The 15,556-nt window shown below is 31.4% G+C and overlaps 1 protein-coding gene across 9 annotated transcripts in view; it reads left to right on the plus strand.

Annotated features, from left to right (window-relative positions):
• Erbin (erbb2 interacting protein) overlaps positions 1-15,556 on the plus strand; it is a 137,761-nt gene that overhangs the window by 76,736 nt on the left and 45,469 nt on the right. For all 9 annotated transcript variants that reach the window (XM_046456208.2, XM_046456207.2, XM_046456211.2 and 6 more), the window contains 10 exons: positions 98-176; positions 1,692-1,781; positions 2,978-3,034; positions 7,738-7,801; positions 10,378-10,452; positions 11,059-11,203; positions 12,824-12,896; positions 13,193-13,322; positions 13,619-13,734; positions 15,253-15,322. In XM_046456208.2, the coding sequence (XP_046312164.1) occupies positions 98-176; positions 1,692-1,781; positions 2,978-3,034; positions 7,738-7,801; positions 10,378-10,452; positions 11,059-11,203; positions 12,824-12,896; positions 13,193-13,322; positions 13,619-13,734; positions 15,253-15,322 (899 nt within the window). The remainder of the gene's footprint in view (positions 1-97; positions 177-1,691; positions 1,782-2,977; positions 3,035-7,737; positions 7,802-10,377; positions 10,453-11,058; positions 11,204-12,823; positions 12,897-13,192; positions 13,323-13,618; positions 13,735-15,252; positions 15,323-15,556) is intronic.

Raw genomic sequence — 15,556 nt, forward strand, 5'->3', positions numbered from 1 at the left:
AATTATTCTCAGAATCTGCGGGGTACATGTTAATTATTATTGTTTTGGTCTCTATAAGACATTCTTTTAATTTGATTATTATTATTTTTTTTTTTAGGAATACAAGAGTTTCCAGAAAATATAAAAAATTGTAAAGTTTTGACTATTGTGGAGGCCAGTGTAAACCCAATTTCTAAGTAAGTTATTCTCAATTGAATTATAAGTTGTTTTTTTTTTAAAAAACAAACAATTTTGAAGCACTAGTAGAATATTACAGAATATTATTTTACGTATTTTAGTGAAAATTTTCTATCAATTTTAAAGCTATACAAAGGTTCGGTTTTAGAATAAAAAATGAAATCTTAATCTTCCTACGTTCACATATTATGGATGTAAATTTGAGATCTAAAAAAGACAATACAAGTATTTTTAATGCAGATCTCACCGATAGTTAATGTCAGAAATGAGACTAGAATCTGCTGGGTTTCCTCACTATTTGTACAGTGCCAAAATGTGAGATATTTGAATGTATCATAATATTCTGGATATTGCCAGCAATATGGTAATATCCAGAGTATTTTCCTGGAAGTAGATGGTTGATATAAACAAGTTGAAGTGAACAAGGAACTGAGAGTCTAGTTTGAATAAATTGTTTAATGAACACTGGAGTCAGCACCTGGATGGTTGGCCTAGGAATAGATTTGGGGGGGGGGGTATAGGGATTGAACTCAGGGGCATTTGACCACTGAGCCACATTCCCAGCCCTATTTTGTGTTTTATTTAGAGAGAGGGTCTCACTGAGTTGCTTGCTGAGGTTGGCTTTGAATTCTCAATCCTCCCTTCTCAGCCTCTGGGATCCAGGCGTGTGCCACTATGCTAAGCCTGCTATGTCTTAATGCACAAGGATTTTATGCTTGTTAAAATCCATGGCAAACACATAAAGAATGATGTATATACTTTTCATTTGAAAATAATACTCTGTCGTTAAGTTCTACATCTGTAGAACCTGTTTCATAAGCAAGAAGAAATAGAAACTAATACATGTAGATTCTTACTTGGATTTAAAATACTCAGCTTTTTATGTTATTTGCTTGAAGAATTCTAAACCTTAATTATTTAGGGGCTAAATGTTGATTATCAAAATAATCTAAACCAGTGTTTTCCACTGGAGCCTGTTTTTACCCCAGGGACACTTGGCAATTTTTAGAGATAATTTTTTTATTTTCACTGTCAGGGAGTTGGAGTGTATACATACATGCACACTATTGGCATCTAGTTGGTAGAATCCAGGGCCACAGTTAAACATCCTACAGTGACAAGGCAGCTTTCTCACAACAAAGAATTATTCTCAAATTGTCTCTGCCTAGGTTTAGAAACTCTTTAGTCCCTTCACTTGATGTTAGATAAGGTGAATTTGAAGGGTGCCTGTCATTTTCATGGTTATGTCCTAAATGTATTTCTGTGTGTTGTGGCTCATTCTTGGTTAACTATTTGTGCAAATTTAATGTTACAGAGACAAATATTACCTGACTTTCTCTTACCAAAGAGATGAAGTTACAAACATTGAAGCAGGCAAATTATTACAAAATACTAACCTTAATTTGTAAAGAGGTGACTATTTTCTGTTGAGAAAATGTCTTGATTACACAGATTCTTGTGAGGCTGAAATTGTATATATGAAATTAATTTAAATTCTGATATATTTTATATAGGCTCCCTGATGGATTTTCTCAGCTGTTAAACCTAACCCAGTTATATCTGAATGATGCTTTCCTTGAATTTTTGCCAGCTAATTTTGGCAGGTAAATTATAGTTTCTCCTAAAAACATTTATTGTTAGCTTTTGTAGTTTACAAAACTATAAGTTACTTTAGTAATACCATGTTATAGTTTCATAGGCTCTTCTTTTGTAACTATTTCCAAGTATTGTGATTTTTTTTCTTCTTTTTGCAGTACTGGGGATTAAACCCAAGGGTGTCTACCACTGAGCTATATCCCCAGCCCTTTTTATTTCTAATTTGAGAGAGAGTCTCAGTAAGTTGTCAAGACTGGTCTAGAACAGGCAATCCTCTTGTTTTAACACCATGAGTACCAAATACTAATACTAATTAGTATGCAGTTAGTGATTTTTATAGTTTCTTTGAATCTAGTTACTTTCATTCCAAATTTATTTTCAGTGAGAGTTTTTTTTAAAAAAAGACCACCAGTTTTTAAGGTGGCAAAAAAATAGAAGGTTTTCCTAGGGATAATATCTGTATATTTGAGATACCAAATGCTATATTCTTAGTATTTATTAAAATATTTTAACAATCTATTTAGCTATTTCCCCACTGAATCAAAATTCTTGAGAAAACAGTATGTTTCTGGTTTACCAGTATGTGTTTACTTCATCTCTCTTCATCACCATCCCCATTAAGTCTCTGAGTAATTTTTTAAACAGATGAATTAATGAATAATAGGTATCAAGTTATTGAATTTAAATTAATTATTATAGAAAGTGTTAGCAAACTAAACTTTAATTTTGTAGTTATCATTTGTCTAAAGCAGTTATTATACTTTTTAGATTCATCTTCTGTATCTGGCATTTGCATCATTTAATTTGTTCATTTCCCCTATTTTATAGTGAAATGTATATTGCTGAATTGTCAGCAGATTTATTTATCTCTTTTTGTAGCTATTCTCTAGAGTTGCATTATTGTTCTTTAAGGAACAGTTTTGTGGTTATTTGTAGTGGAAGGCATGGGATATGCTTTAGGATTGTTACTTAGGAACAATCACTTTGTCCCTTTGAAAATATCTAAAAGCATTTTTCCTTCCTGTTAATTCTGAACAGCAGAAATAGTCTTTTCTTCCTTTGTGGTTTTTATTCCTTTGTAATATTTTATATTACTCTGCATAAAGTAATTATGTAATTAGTATTGGTTGTTTTAAAACCTTAAAATATGGCATTATTATTAAATCCTTTGTTGTAGACACTTGACTTGTTCTTTGTTTTGCAGATTAACTAAACTTCAGATATTAGAACTTAGAGAAAACCAGTTAAAAATGTTGCCTAAGTAAGTAAAGGTGTTATCCTTTTAAAAATTCAATTTAGAATTTTTAATCCATATTTCCCTAAAAAGAGTTAGATTTTTATAAAGACTTAAATTTGTGGTGCTTATATTATATGATTCCTGGTGTTAAATTTAAAAATGTGTCTATTGGTGATTTCTTTTTTTTTTTTTTTTCCTATTGGTGATTTCATAGCTCTCTGAGGCATAATCTTTTGTGTAATACAAAAATTAGACAATACGTTTGTGAGAAAAGAAAAATTAAGTTTGTAAAGCCAACCTGAGTTCTAAATAGAGATTCAAATTCTTAATGTTAGAACCCATACATATCATTTATTAGAGAGATCTGTATAGTCTTCATGTGAAGCTGCTAACTAAAACTTGACTGCTTGGCTTTCTCATCTGTTGTAAATTAGAAATTGGGTGATTGGTTCTCATATTGTAATCTAACATCAAGAAGAGATGGTAGTTTAAGAGCAAATGAGGAGATAAAACTATTGAAAAAAAAAACAGGTCTACAAACTCAAAATGCACTGTATTCTTTGATGATTTATTTTAAAAACATCTTAAAATACCTTGAATACATTGCTATATATTATGTAGGGCTTGACAAACTACAGTCTATGATTAATTATTGCCCATTGTCTATAATTGTGAATAAAGTTTCATTGGAACATAGCCACATTCCTTAATTTACTTATTACTTCTGGCCGATTTTATTCTGTAAAGTAGAGTTCAGTAATTGTGACAAAGACCTTTTGATCACAGAACCTAAAATATTTACTATCTGGTCTTTTATAGAAAAAAAATTCTTAACTAGTATTAAAATAGAATCATTAAGACTTAATTGTTACTTTTTGAGGAGCAAACATCTTCAGTTACCCCAGGAGTTAGTTGTTTTGTTTACTCAGCTTCAGTGGCGTCACATTTATATCTTTTACTGTGTTTGCCACATCAAGTAATGTATCTGTTTTTATATGTCACTTTCTTCTTGCCTGACCAACATGTATACATGCACATGTATGTCTTTTCCTCTGTCCCACATGATTATAAGTTGAGGACAGAGTACATGTCTAGTTTGTTTTTTTCCCCCTCAAATGATAGTTTGTTTTAGCCAAGTATTTATCCAGTGCATGAATGAAGTTTCTAATGATGGTTGTGAGTATAACTTAAAAGTAAGAATTACCATATTAAAAATTTAAAAGGTCTAAATATTTCGTCAATTTAGTACTGGCGTAGCTCAAAACTTTACTGGTTTCTAAGATACCTGAATAACAATATATAAATTGTTTATTATAATAAGTAAGCCTATAATTAATGTGGTGCATTAGTCAGCTTTCTGTCACTGTGACAAAATACCTGAGATAAACAGCTTACAAAGAGAAAAGGTTTATTTTTGCTCAGGTTTCAGAGGTTTCTATCCATGATTGGCCTTATGGCTTTTGGGCCTGTAATGAAGTAACACATTGTGGTGAGAGTGCATGGTGGAACAAAGCTGCTCACCTCTGGGTGTCTGGGAAGCAAAGAGAAAACTGTAAGAGGCCAGGGTTCCAATGTCCCCTTGTGGCACATGCCCTTAATCCCAGGTACTTGGGAAGCTGAGATATGCGATCACAAGTTCAAGTCTAGCCTAGGCATTTTAGCGAGACCTTGCTTGTCTCAAAACAAACAACAAAAAACAGGGCCAGGTACAGCTAAGTGCTAGTGCTTGCATAGCATGTTCAAAGCCCTGAGTTCAATGTACTGTATGTCCGACAGGCATGCCACCCATAACCTGGCTTCCTTCTACCAGGCCCCACCTCCTAAAGATTCCATTACCTACCTCCCAGTTGTGCCGCAGGCTAAGGACCAAGCCTTCAACATATGGGCTTTTGGGGGACATTTTAGATCCAAATGCTTATGGTCTGATACCATAGGTAATTCACTGATTTTTAACTCCTTTTAGATATTCAGATCAGGCTCTATCAATAAATTTGATAATATCATTCTTTATTCCTTTCTAAGATATGATTAAAAACTTTGAGACCTCCAAAAATATAAAGAAAGCCATAGTTTTAAATATTAGGAAAGTCACATTCAGATTTATATGTCTGGATATTTTTATGATTAGAGATTCTAACAAAAGGAAGACCTATAATTTTACATATGTTGTTAAGCACAACTTAATACTGCTTAAAGAGTTTGCAGAGTATTCTGTCAGGAACACAAAAAAATGTTATGTCCTTCCTATGAAACAGGAGAGAAGGTAAAATGAGATAAATACAATGACTTTTAGAGGTAGATGACAGAAATTTTTTTTTTTTTTTGGTACCGGGGATTGAACTCCTGAGTACTCAACCACTGAGCCACATCCCCAGCCCTATTTTGCATTTTATTTAGAGATAGGGTCTCACTGAGTTTCTTAGTGCCTCCTCGCTTTTTGTTGAGGCTGGCTTTGAACTTGCAATTTTCCTGTCTCGCCCTCCGGAGCTGCTGGGATCATAGGCGTGAGCCACCGAGCCTGGTGATGACAGGAAATTTGAGGGATACTATTTCTTTCTTCTCCTTGAATTAGTAAGCCGGACCTTATTCTAAGATAAAATTTTATTTCTGAGATAGATAGACAGATTCATTTATTCATTCATTCTTATGTTCATTCATACATAGAATGGATTGAGCCCAAGACCTTGCACAGACTAAGCAAACAATACCATTGAGCTGTAACTGACGCTCTATTTTTTTGTTTGGTTTTTGGTGTTGCTGGGAATTGAACCCAGGGCCTCGTGCATGGTATGCAAGCACTTTACTTACTATTGAGCCTTATCCCCAGCCCCTGACCCTCTGTTTTCATTGCTGGTAATGGTATTGCTATTTGTTTGAGTCAAGCAAGTTCTCACTGTGTTGCTCAGGCCAACCTTGAACTTGTGATTGCCTGCCTCAGCCTCCCAAGTAACTGGGATTACAAGCATGTGCTATGACACCCAGTTTATTTACACACTCAGGATAGGTGTGTAAATGGATCGCAGGTTACCAGTATTATCTACAGAGGGTTGAGGTAGAGATAGATAATTTTGTGTTGTTGTAGTATATTTCTCTTTATTATTACATGTCTGTTTCATTCATATTTTCCTAAACGTTCTGAAACTTATTTTTTTCCTTAAATGTTTTCTGTAATTCAGTTGTTCCAATGTACTAACTTTTCATTTTTATACCCCTGAAACTATTTGTTTTCATAAATTGCCTCCGTTGTTGTTATGTATTCAATAGCTACACATGAATTTTCTCTTGTCATTATAATAATGTCAAAACAAGATGATTTTGTTTTCTTCTTTCAATATTCCTCCCTCTTCACAGCCCTTTTTACTTTTCTCAAAACTTCACCTGGTAAAGTAGTTTGAACATTCAAGCTTAATGTCATAGCATGTGATTTTATACATCTGGAAAAAATTCCTGGAAATTCCTTTTGCTTTTTTTATGTTTTTCCTTTTGCTATAGCTTGCTTCTAGCTTTTTTGGAAAAAGAGAGAGATGAATAAGGAGATAGGATTATAGTGCCTGAGAATAGGCACTCAATAAATCTAAGTTAAAGGAGCTTTGAGAAAATTTGGCATTGTGGGACGAATTGAATTAAAGGGGCAGTGATGGAACGGCATGTTTAAAATTTAAAGGTTGGAGAAAATTAGCTTCAGTTTAGGCCATAACATAAATTATGATGTGGATTCTTATATTTTTTAGTTAAAAACCTGAAAAAATATTTAAACTAATTTTTAACATTAATTTTTGTTAAGTTTTGAGAGAAGAAAGAAATATTAGGTATTTTTTGTCATAATTTAAGATGCCTTTGTGCTTTAAATGAAGTTTATTTCTGAAATATTAACATATGAATGAATAATCTAATGATAGCAGAAATATAGTTGTTATTTTATCATTCCCTATAAAGTCACTAATGTGGAGCTGCTTATGGGTAGTTTAGGGCATCTCAATATATTAAGTAATGAGTTTTTCTAAAAATAGCAATTGAAGACCATAAATACACATTTGAATTAATTTGTAATTAGTTTCAAAAGATACCTTTGTGGAAAGAAATATAAAAATAAACTGTTTATTTCATCACAAACCAGTTTGTACATTTTTCTAGCCTTTAGTTGGTGAGAAATGTTGTTAAGTGGGAAGTTTAAAATAATATATTATTGCTTTAAAATAATCTACCAGTTTTAAAATTCAAAACCTATATTTTATTGGCTTGAACATGTAAAGAACATGTTAACATTTTGAAAACTATGAGAATTATAGTTATTTTAAAATCTTAGAAATATATGACCAGTCTTGAAAAAAAAACTTGCTGAAATTACTTAGTAAATGAATATGTATTTGCCAAATAGTCTTAATTCACTGATATATATGTGTATATACTATATGAAAATTTATTCTGTTACAAAATGAAAAACTTTTATTCATTTTCTGACCTATGACTTTAAATTCATTGCAATTTCTTCTTAAGAATAGAAAATAAGACTGATGAGAAGCCAAAATTAGAGAATAATCAGTGATTAAATTCATTCTATCTAGAAAAATAAATATTGGCTTATTGTTTTAGAAAATTAACATTTTGGCCAACATATGAAAAGCCTATGCTTCGTTACATAAGTATACATTGACTGTGAAATTTGAAAGCTTCCATGTAATTGATATTTTCGTATAGTTAATTCTTTGTAACTCCATTGTGAATAGAACCATGAATAGATTGACCCAGCTGGAAAGACTGGATTTGGGAAGTAATGAATTCACAGAAGTGGTAAGTTCCCATTAGTCTCATTCTCTATAAGCCTTACATGTGATCAAGGGCAAAATGTGAAAATTCAAGTATTTCTCTTAAAAATTGAATAAAGGTATACATTTTTTGAGATATAAGATATGAAAGTTCTGCTGGGTATGTATGTGGCATGATCTGTAATACCAGTGACTTGAGGCCGAGGCAGGACGATCAGTTAGCAAGACTCTTGTCTCAAAAAAATGAAAGGGCTGGGGATATAGCTCAGTGGTAGGGCTTACCTAGCATACACAGGACTCTAGTTTAAATCTACAGTACAGGGAGGGATGGGGGATAGGAAGGACAGATATGAAAGTTCTTAACCTGAACTTTCCAGACAGATGGAAAAATTAACCAGCCATAGAAAAGTCTGACAAAAGTAAGGCTAAAATATGAAATTAATGAGAGGTCCATGGAAGAGATAGCCAGAAGTTTTTAGCATAGGAAACAGAAAGTTTGAGAGATTATAAGGAAAAAAACATCATTCTCAAATACAGCAATTGGTAGTGTAGTTTTGAGTCAAAAATAATTCCTCTGGGGGTGTTGCTTATGAGTTTGTTTAGTGATAAGATACTTCTCTGGAGTTTTACATAAAGGCTTTAAAGGGAAAGTCATTGAATGAAATAGTTGTTATTTTTGAGTTTGTATTGAGACCTGTCAATTGTGTTTGTCCTTTGTATGCTATAGTACACTGTGATGCTGAATCTAAAAGGAGTGTGTCTTTAGTGTTCAAAAGTAACTCAAAAAATAAAGTAGATTTCTTTAAAAAAGGAATTCATCAAACTCAATATCATTGTTAAAACTTTAAAATTATGTTCATGAGTTTGTTGTTCAAAATTGTGTTGGCTTTCACATGATAGTCTTTAAGAACAAAAATTTCTCAGGACTGTGTTGTGTGCCCTATGAGTAGTTTAGATAGCTAGTTGTGCATTTCACCTTTGTCCAGTGAAGGACCATGTTGGTTTGAGATACCTTCCAGTTTCTTTAAAAAATACTTACTTTATTTTTTATTATGTTCTAACTAGAAGTGATTCCTTATGGATTTCACTATGTGGAGTTTTTATTCCCTGTGGGAGGAAAAATATACTGTTTCCTGAATTATTTACTGTACTCTTATTGTTTTCAGTGTATTAATTAATTTCCATATTAACTACATAAAAATTCTCAATTGTTAATTTTATGAATCCAGTAAGCTTTCAAAATTGTCATTCATTTTTGTACTATTTTGATCTTTCAACATTATATACATATTTTTTAATATATACATATTTTTTTAACATTTAATTATTTATTAAAATTGGCATTTTTTTATTACCTGAATTTCTTATAAATTATTTGATACAGTAATTATATTTATTTTATTATTATTATTATTTTTATTTTACTTATAGTTTATTGGTAGTTTGAAACAGCTCACATATTTAGAATTACAACAGTGAAGCACAAAAGGAAATTTTGTTTAATCCAAAATATATCTACAATTCTTTTTTTTTTTAATATTTATGTTTTAGGTGTAGATGGACACAACAAAATGCCTTTATTTTTATGTGGTGCTGAGGATCAAACCTGGGCCCCGCCCGTGGTAGGCGAGTGCTCCACCGCTGAGCCACAATCCCAGCCCCTAGAATTCTTTCTATGTTTTGTCAATAAATCTGAATGATGTGACTTTTTATGCAAGACTCACATTATTTCATTGATTAGATATGATGGTACTCTTTGCTGTCACTTGGTCATTTATTGCACCTGGCTTTGTGGGGTGACAGAAACATTCCAGTCTTAAGCTCCAATGCCCAAAAGCAAATTTTACCTGAATACAAAGGTCCACAACAACACTTAAAATTAGTTTTAGGTATTTAACACTATATTATAAACAGTTTTTTTACCAAGTCATTAGAATTTTCCATTAGGAGCTTAAATGACAGAATTTTCTATTTTTGTCATATGGTTATGCTTTTGCTTATTTATCTTTCCTGTTATTGAAAATTTTAGTATGTATAGTGACTTTTCTCTCTATTAATGTCATGAGAAACAACATCTTTGTGATTTTCCTAAAATTTTCTAAAAGGCTGTATCTTTTTATTGATAATGAATGAGAAATTCTTTTTATTATATACTTCCAGGCAGTGGATCCCCCTTCCCCTCTTTTTTTTTCCTCTTTTTTTTTAGGTGCTGTGTTTGATCTCAGGGCCTCAGCCTCACACGCTAAGCAAGTGCTCTACTGCTGAGCTGTACTCCCAGGCCCCCTACTTTTATTTCTTTATTAATTGTATAGATAGTTGACTCTGTTGTATAATCCAAAACTTAAATGAGTTTTATGTAATCTACTTGTATGGAGTGTATATTGGAATTTCCCTTTAATAATGCTATTGTAGTAACTATAATGCAGTGGAATGGCTCATGTCTTGGCTGTGTTTCTCCCCTGCACCCAGCTTTTTCTTTTTCCCCCTTTTATTTAATGTTTTAAAACTAAAGGTTATATTGTACATTCTCAGGGCTTCTTTTGCCAGATAAAGACATTTCTGTGAATTAATTTGATTTTTTTCCCTTTTCTATCCAAATAGCCTGAAGTACTTGAGCAACTAAGTGGATTGAAAGAATTTTGGATGGATGGTAATAGACTTACTTTTATTCCAGGGGTATGTATATGGAATTTTGGACAGCTTCACTAATTTCTGTCTCTTCTTTGCAGTAGTTGAACTGTGCATTTTAAAATTACTTTTAATTAGTTAAAAATGGATTATTTTTTACTTTTTTTATTAAACAGAAACAAATCACGCTTTTCTTACTATATTTGAGACATTCTTGATTAAAATCTGGAAATTCTCGTAACAGGCTAATAACTTAGTCTTTTTTTAGCATTATAGAGTATATCCTTTCCAGTAGTAGCAATTGAATTTTTTTCCTAATTTAGTTTGCCTGTGGAATTGTAAAGCTAGGATGATTTCTTACGGATAAATTATATACTCCCATAATCTAAAGAAGCCATAAGAATCCCCATATATGTATCTCCCTAGGGAGGTGATTAACAGCTAAGTTTCTAAAGAAAATACATATCCTTTGTCACTCCATTGGGTTAAAGTTAATAGGAATTCTTAGCTTACTATTTTGAGTCATCTTTCTCATGTTAACATTTAATTATTTATTAAAATTGGCATTTTTTTATTACCTGAATTTCTTATAAATTATTTGATACAGTAATTATATTTATTTTATTATTATTATTATTTTTATTTTACTTATAGTTTATTGGTAGTTTGAAACAGCTCACATATTTAGATGTTTCCAAAAATAATATTGAAATGGTGGAAGAAGGAATTTCGGCTTGTGAAAATCTCCAAGACCTCCTGTTATCAAGCAATTCACTTCAACAGCTGCCTGAGACTATTGGTTTGTATTGCTTTCAAATACATGTAATTTTTATTAAACCAAAGGCTTCCATGAAATTTTTATTTGTTACCACATAGCTTTACTGTATTGCCACATAACTAATATTATTTGAAGCTTTCCTGATAAGATCAGTTATATAATTTACTTGTTGTTAATGGTACTATGGCTTTATTTACACTAAAGAAATCTTATATAGAATCTGTATAACTGGTTTTTAACCCTTAATCATAGCCCTTATTTAGTAACTTTTTTCCAGGCCTACTTCATTATAGAGCATACAAGAAAACAGACTTGTTGAACAAATCTTGTGAGAGATCTGCGATTACTGAATCTGTATTTCTAAGAGTTGGAGACATGACTCAGTGATAGAGCGCTTGCCTGGAATGCACAGGGCCCCAGGTTCAATCCCCAGCACTGAAAATAAATTAAAAAATAAAAATCTGTATTTATTCAGTTTCTTATAAAATGAAATTTCAAAGGAATTGAATTATTTTAATGGAAGCACTAAATCCTAAATATTGTTATCTTTGAGATGTGTTAGCAACCCAACTCCACATTTTACATTGGAGTTCATTTTTGGTACTGCAAATTCTGTGGGTTTTGACAATTTTTTTTTTAAGTCGTTGATGGACCTTTATTTTATTTATTTATATATGGTCCTGAGAATCAAACCCAGTGCCTCCCACATGCTAGGCAAACACTCTGCCACTGAGCCACAAATTTAGCCCTTGACAAATGTTTAATGACCTGTTATCTGTCATTATAACTTCATACAGAATAGTTTCACTGCTCTAAAAATCCTTTATGCTCTGTATCTTCATCCCTCCTTCCTTGAAACCCCTGGAAACTATAGATCCATAACTGTTTCTGTTAGTTGCCTTTTCTAAGATGTTACTACAGAGTCATACAACATGTAGCCTTTCAAATTGACTTTGTTATATTCATTTAAGGTTTCTCCATGTCTTTTCATGGCTTGATAGCTCATTTATTTTTAAGCGCTAAATTGTATTTAACTGTGTGGATCTGCTGCTGTTTATTGATCTATTCATCTAGTGGAGAACATCTTGGTTGCTCCAAGTTTGTGCAATTATTAATAAAATAACTATAAACAAAGATGTTAATAAAAAAACTTAAAAATAAATTTTACATATTTCTCAGTTGAATTAGTTGTTTTAGATAATGTACCTTTTGCAAATTCACTAGCATTATACTCTAATCAACACTTTTAATTTTTAATATTTTTATACATAGAATAGTTTGTTATAGACCTCTGCCTTTTCTTCTGTTAATTCAATAAAGGTTTTTTTGGGGGGTAGGGATGTTGGTTTCTTGTCAACCATGACATTGTTTTTAGGAATGGAGTTATAGCAGTAAATAGTGCAGACAGAAAGTCCCTTCTCTTATGAAGTTTACGTTTCATTGGGGGTTAGTAAAGATATATACACTGTATTAAACGGGTTGTGGGTTAGACTTGTAATAGGTTAAGAGAACAGAATGAGCGGAATTGGGAGTGGTATCTCTTGATACAAAGTTCTTCTTAATTCTTGCCAAATGTAATGTCTCACATTGAATGTGGACTTCTAGTAAGTGTTGAAAAATTGTTATTTCTTCTTTTAATAGGTTCATTGAAGAATGTCACAACTTTAAAAATAGATGAAAACCAATTAATGTATCTACCAGACTCTGTAGGAGGGTATGTGTTTTGGTAAATGTGTAGATCCTTGAAATTTTTACTTTTAGTTCAGCATGCCATATATATCTTCAGATAATTGCATAAATAACAACTAAAAGAATTTCTACAAATATTTAATTAAATAATTGGTATGTAGTTTGAGTAAATTGACAGACCTATTAATTTGTTTAATTAAGTTTACTTATATGAAGTTTCACTGGGTTCATAGTCAAGTTCAACTGTTCATGTTATTAAATTTTGAATTTTATATGTGTGTATATATATTTAATAATGTGTATTTCCATTTATAATTAAAGGTTAATATCAATAGAAGAACTAGATTGCAGTTTCAATGAAGTTGAAGCTTTGCCTTCATCTATTGGACAGCTAACTAACATTAGAACCTTTGCTGCAGATCACAATTACTTACAACAATTACCCCCAGAGGTACTATATTTTAAATTTGTTTTAGCTTTTTTCTCATTTTTTTCTAATTATCTGTATTATAGCTACCAGTATTGTTTCATTTATTTTCTTTGTAAAACAATTTGTTATGTTCTGAATAATAACTAGCTATGTTAATTTAGAATATGTACCTAAATACTTTCCATTGTTCATGAAAACTAATGACTAAAAAAGGAATAAATTTACTCCTTATAAATGCAAAGAATCATTTTCATAATTTTCAAATACAATGTTATTAATATGTTCATTAACCTGTAGGCCAAATGTTTCTCTTTCAGATTGGAAACTGGAAAAATATAACTGTGCTGTTTCTCCATTCTAATAAACTTGAGACACTTCCAGAGGAAATGGGTGATATGCAAAAATTAAAAGTCATTAATTTAAGTGACAATAGGTTTGTAATATTACATTCATCAATTGGTTTTTAGAAGACTGAATGAATGAAATTAAAGTTTTATAAAATATGATAGCATAGCTAATGCTTGTTCCTCTTTTCATATATATTTTAAAATTTGTTTAAAGAGATTGATCTAATTTATTTCTGATGTAAATTATACTGTGGTTGTCATTTTGGAATACAACCTTTATTCTTATAATAACGTTTTCTTCCTAAAGTCAGATCTTTTCCTTAATAATATTGTTGAACAAATCAATATTTCAATGTAATCTGTTGTTTATATTTTTCTGGGCAGAGGTACACTCATTTATACTGCTTGGACCACAAAGTCAAAGTGCAGAGCAAATTGATCACTGTGATCACTATATTGGAACAATATTTAAGTTAAAAATAAAGTATTCAAACCTTTTCCTGAAGTAAAAATACTGATGAGGATGATTAGAACACCACTTGTAGAGTGTTGTATACATCTTATTTTCATAATATCTTGTGAAATCTTCTGTGGAATAGTTCAACAGGTTTCCCCATTTTATTTAAGAGAAATTTAAGACTCATATTTAAGGTGACTTACATTGCTTGTAAGGTAGAGCTTTAATTTAAACTCAGTTTTCTGAATAGTTAATGATATTCTTTTTTTTTTTTAAGAGAGAGAGAGAATTTTAATATTTATTTTTTAATTTTCGGCGGACACAACATCTTTGTTTGTATGTGGTGCTGAGGATCGAACCCGGGCCGCACGCATGCCAGGCGAGCACGCTACCACTTGAGCCACATCCCCAGCCCAGTTAATGATATTCTGACAATTCCATTTTATTTAAACAGAACTACTGCTTTCTTATTAACTCGTTGTTTTGGCCTGTATTTCCTCTTCCCAAACTAGAAGACTTAGTTTTTAACAAATTGCCTTAAAAGGGGGCACAGAAGACTAGTTAGGCCTAAGATAGCAAGGTTGAAGTAGACATTCTGTTTTAAACAGGGTACTATTTTATTTTCACATTCTAATAAATGCTTATACTACTTTGTTTTTACTCATTATCATCTTAAAATAGTGTTCTTGATTGTATAAGTAATGGCTCACAAAAAATACAGAGAGCAGTGCAGTTTTTACAACTAGCTATCTCTAAGAGTACTTCCTAAATACAAATAAAAAGCCAAAGCAATTTTATAAGATAGTACTTAATGTTTCCTTGTTTTTTTCCTCTAAGGCAAGGACAATTTTGACTTGTATATAAGACATTTTTTTGAAGTTGTTGATTACCCATTTTCTTACTTACTGAGTGATTTGGTTGAAGAATTATATTATTAAAACTAGATCTTTTTTTTTTTTTTTGTATACGAAGACCTATATTGGGCTTTTCTCTCTCTTTTTTTGTCCTGTTTGCATATGTCATTTTATTACATTGTTCAGAAGACCATCAGATTTGGCTTTGATTCATTTACCTCTAGCCCCAACTCTCATTCATTTTAAATATTGTTATTTTAAAGTTTAATTTTTGTCTGTATTTTTTCCTACAGATTAAAGAATTTGCCTTTTAGCTTTACAAAGCTACAGCAATTGACTGCTATGTGGCTTTCAGATAATCAGGTAGGTATTCTGATTCTGTTAATTACTGGAATTCCAATTGTTATATAGTTATGCATTCTAGTTTACATAGGGCCATTTAAGAGCACTTATACACTGTGATACATATATAAAAATGTATTTGTATATAAATAAAAATATTTAAAATATTTAGAAACATAATTTTTGTAGCACAGTTGTAATAAATAAATAAGGCCTATTGAACTTGCCAAATTTTTAAGCCCGTAAGAGTAGAGA

The sequence above is a fragment of the Marmota monax genome, unplaced genomic scaffold (genome assembly GCF_021218885.2).
Source record: "Marmota monax isolate L192 unplaced genomic scaffold, Marmota_monax_Labrador192_F-V1.1 WCK01_AAM20220418_F8-fsc00130, whole genome shotgun sequence".
Taxonomy (NCBI): domain Eukaryota; kingdom Metazoa; phylum Chordata; class Mammalia; order Rodentia; family Sciuridae; genus Marmota; species Marmota monax.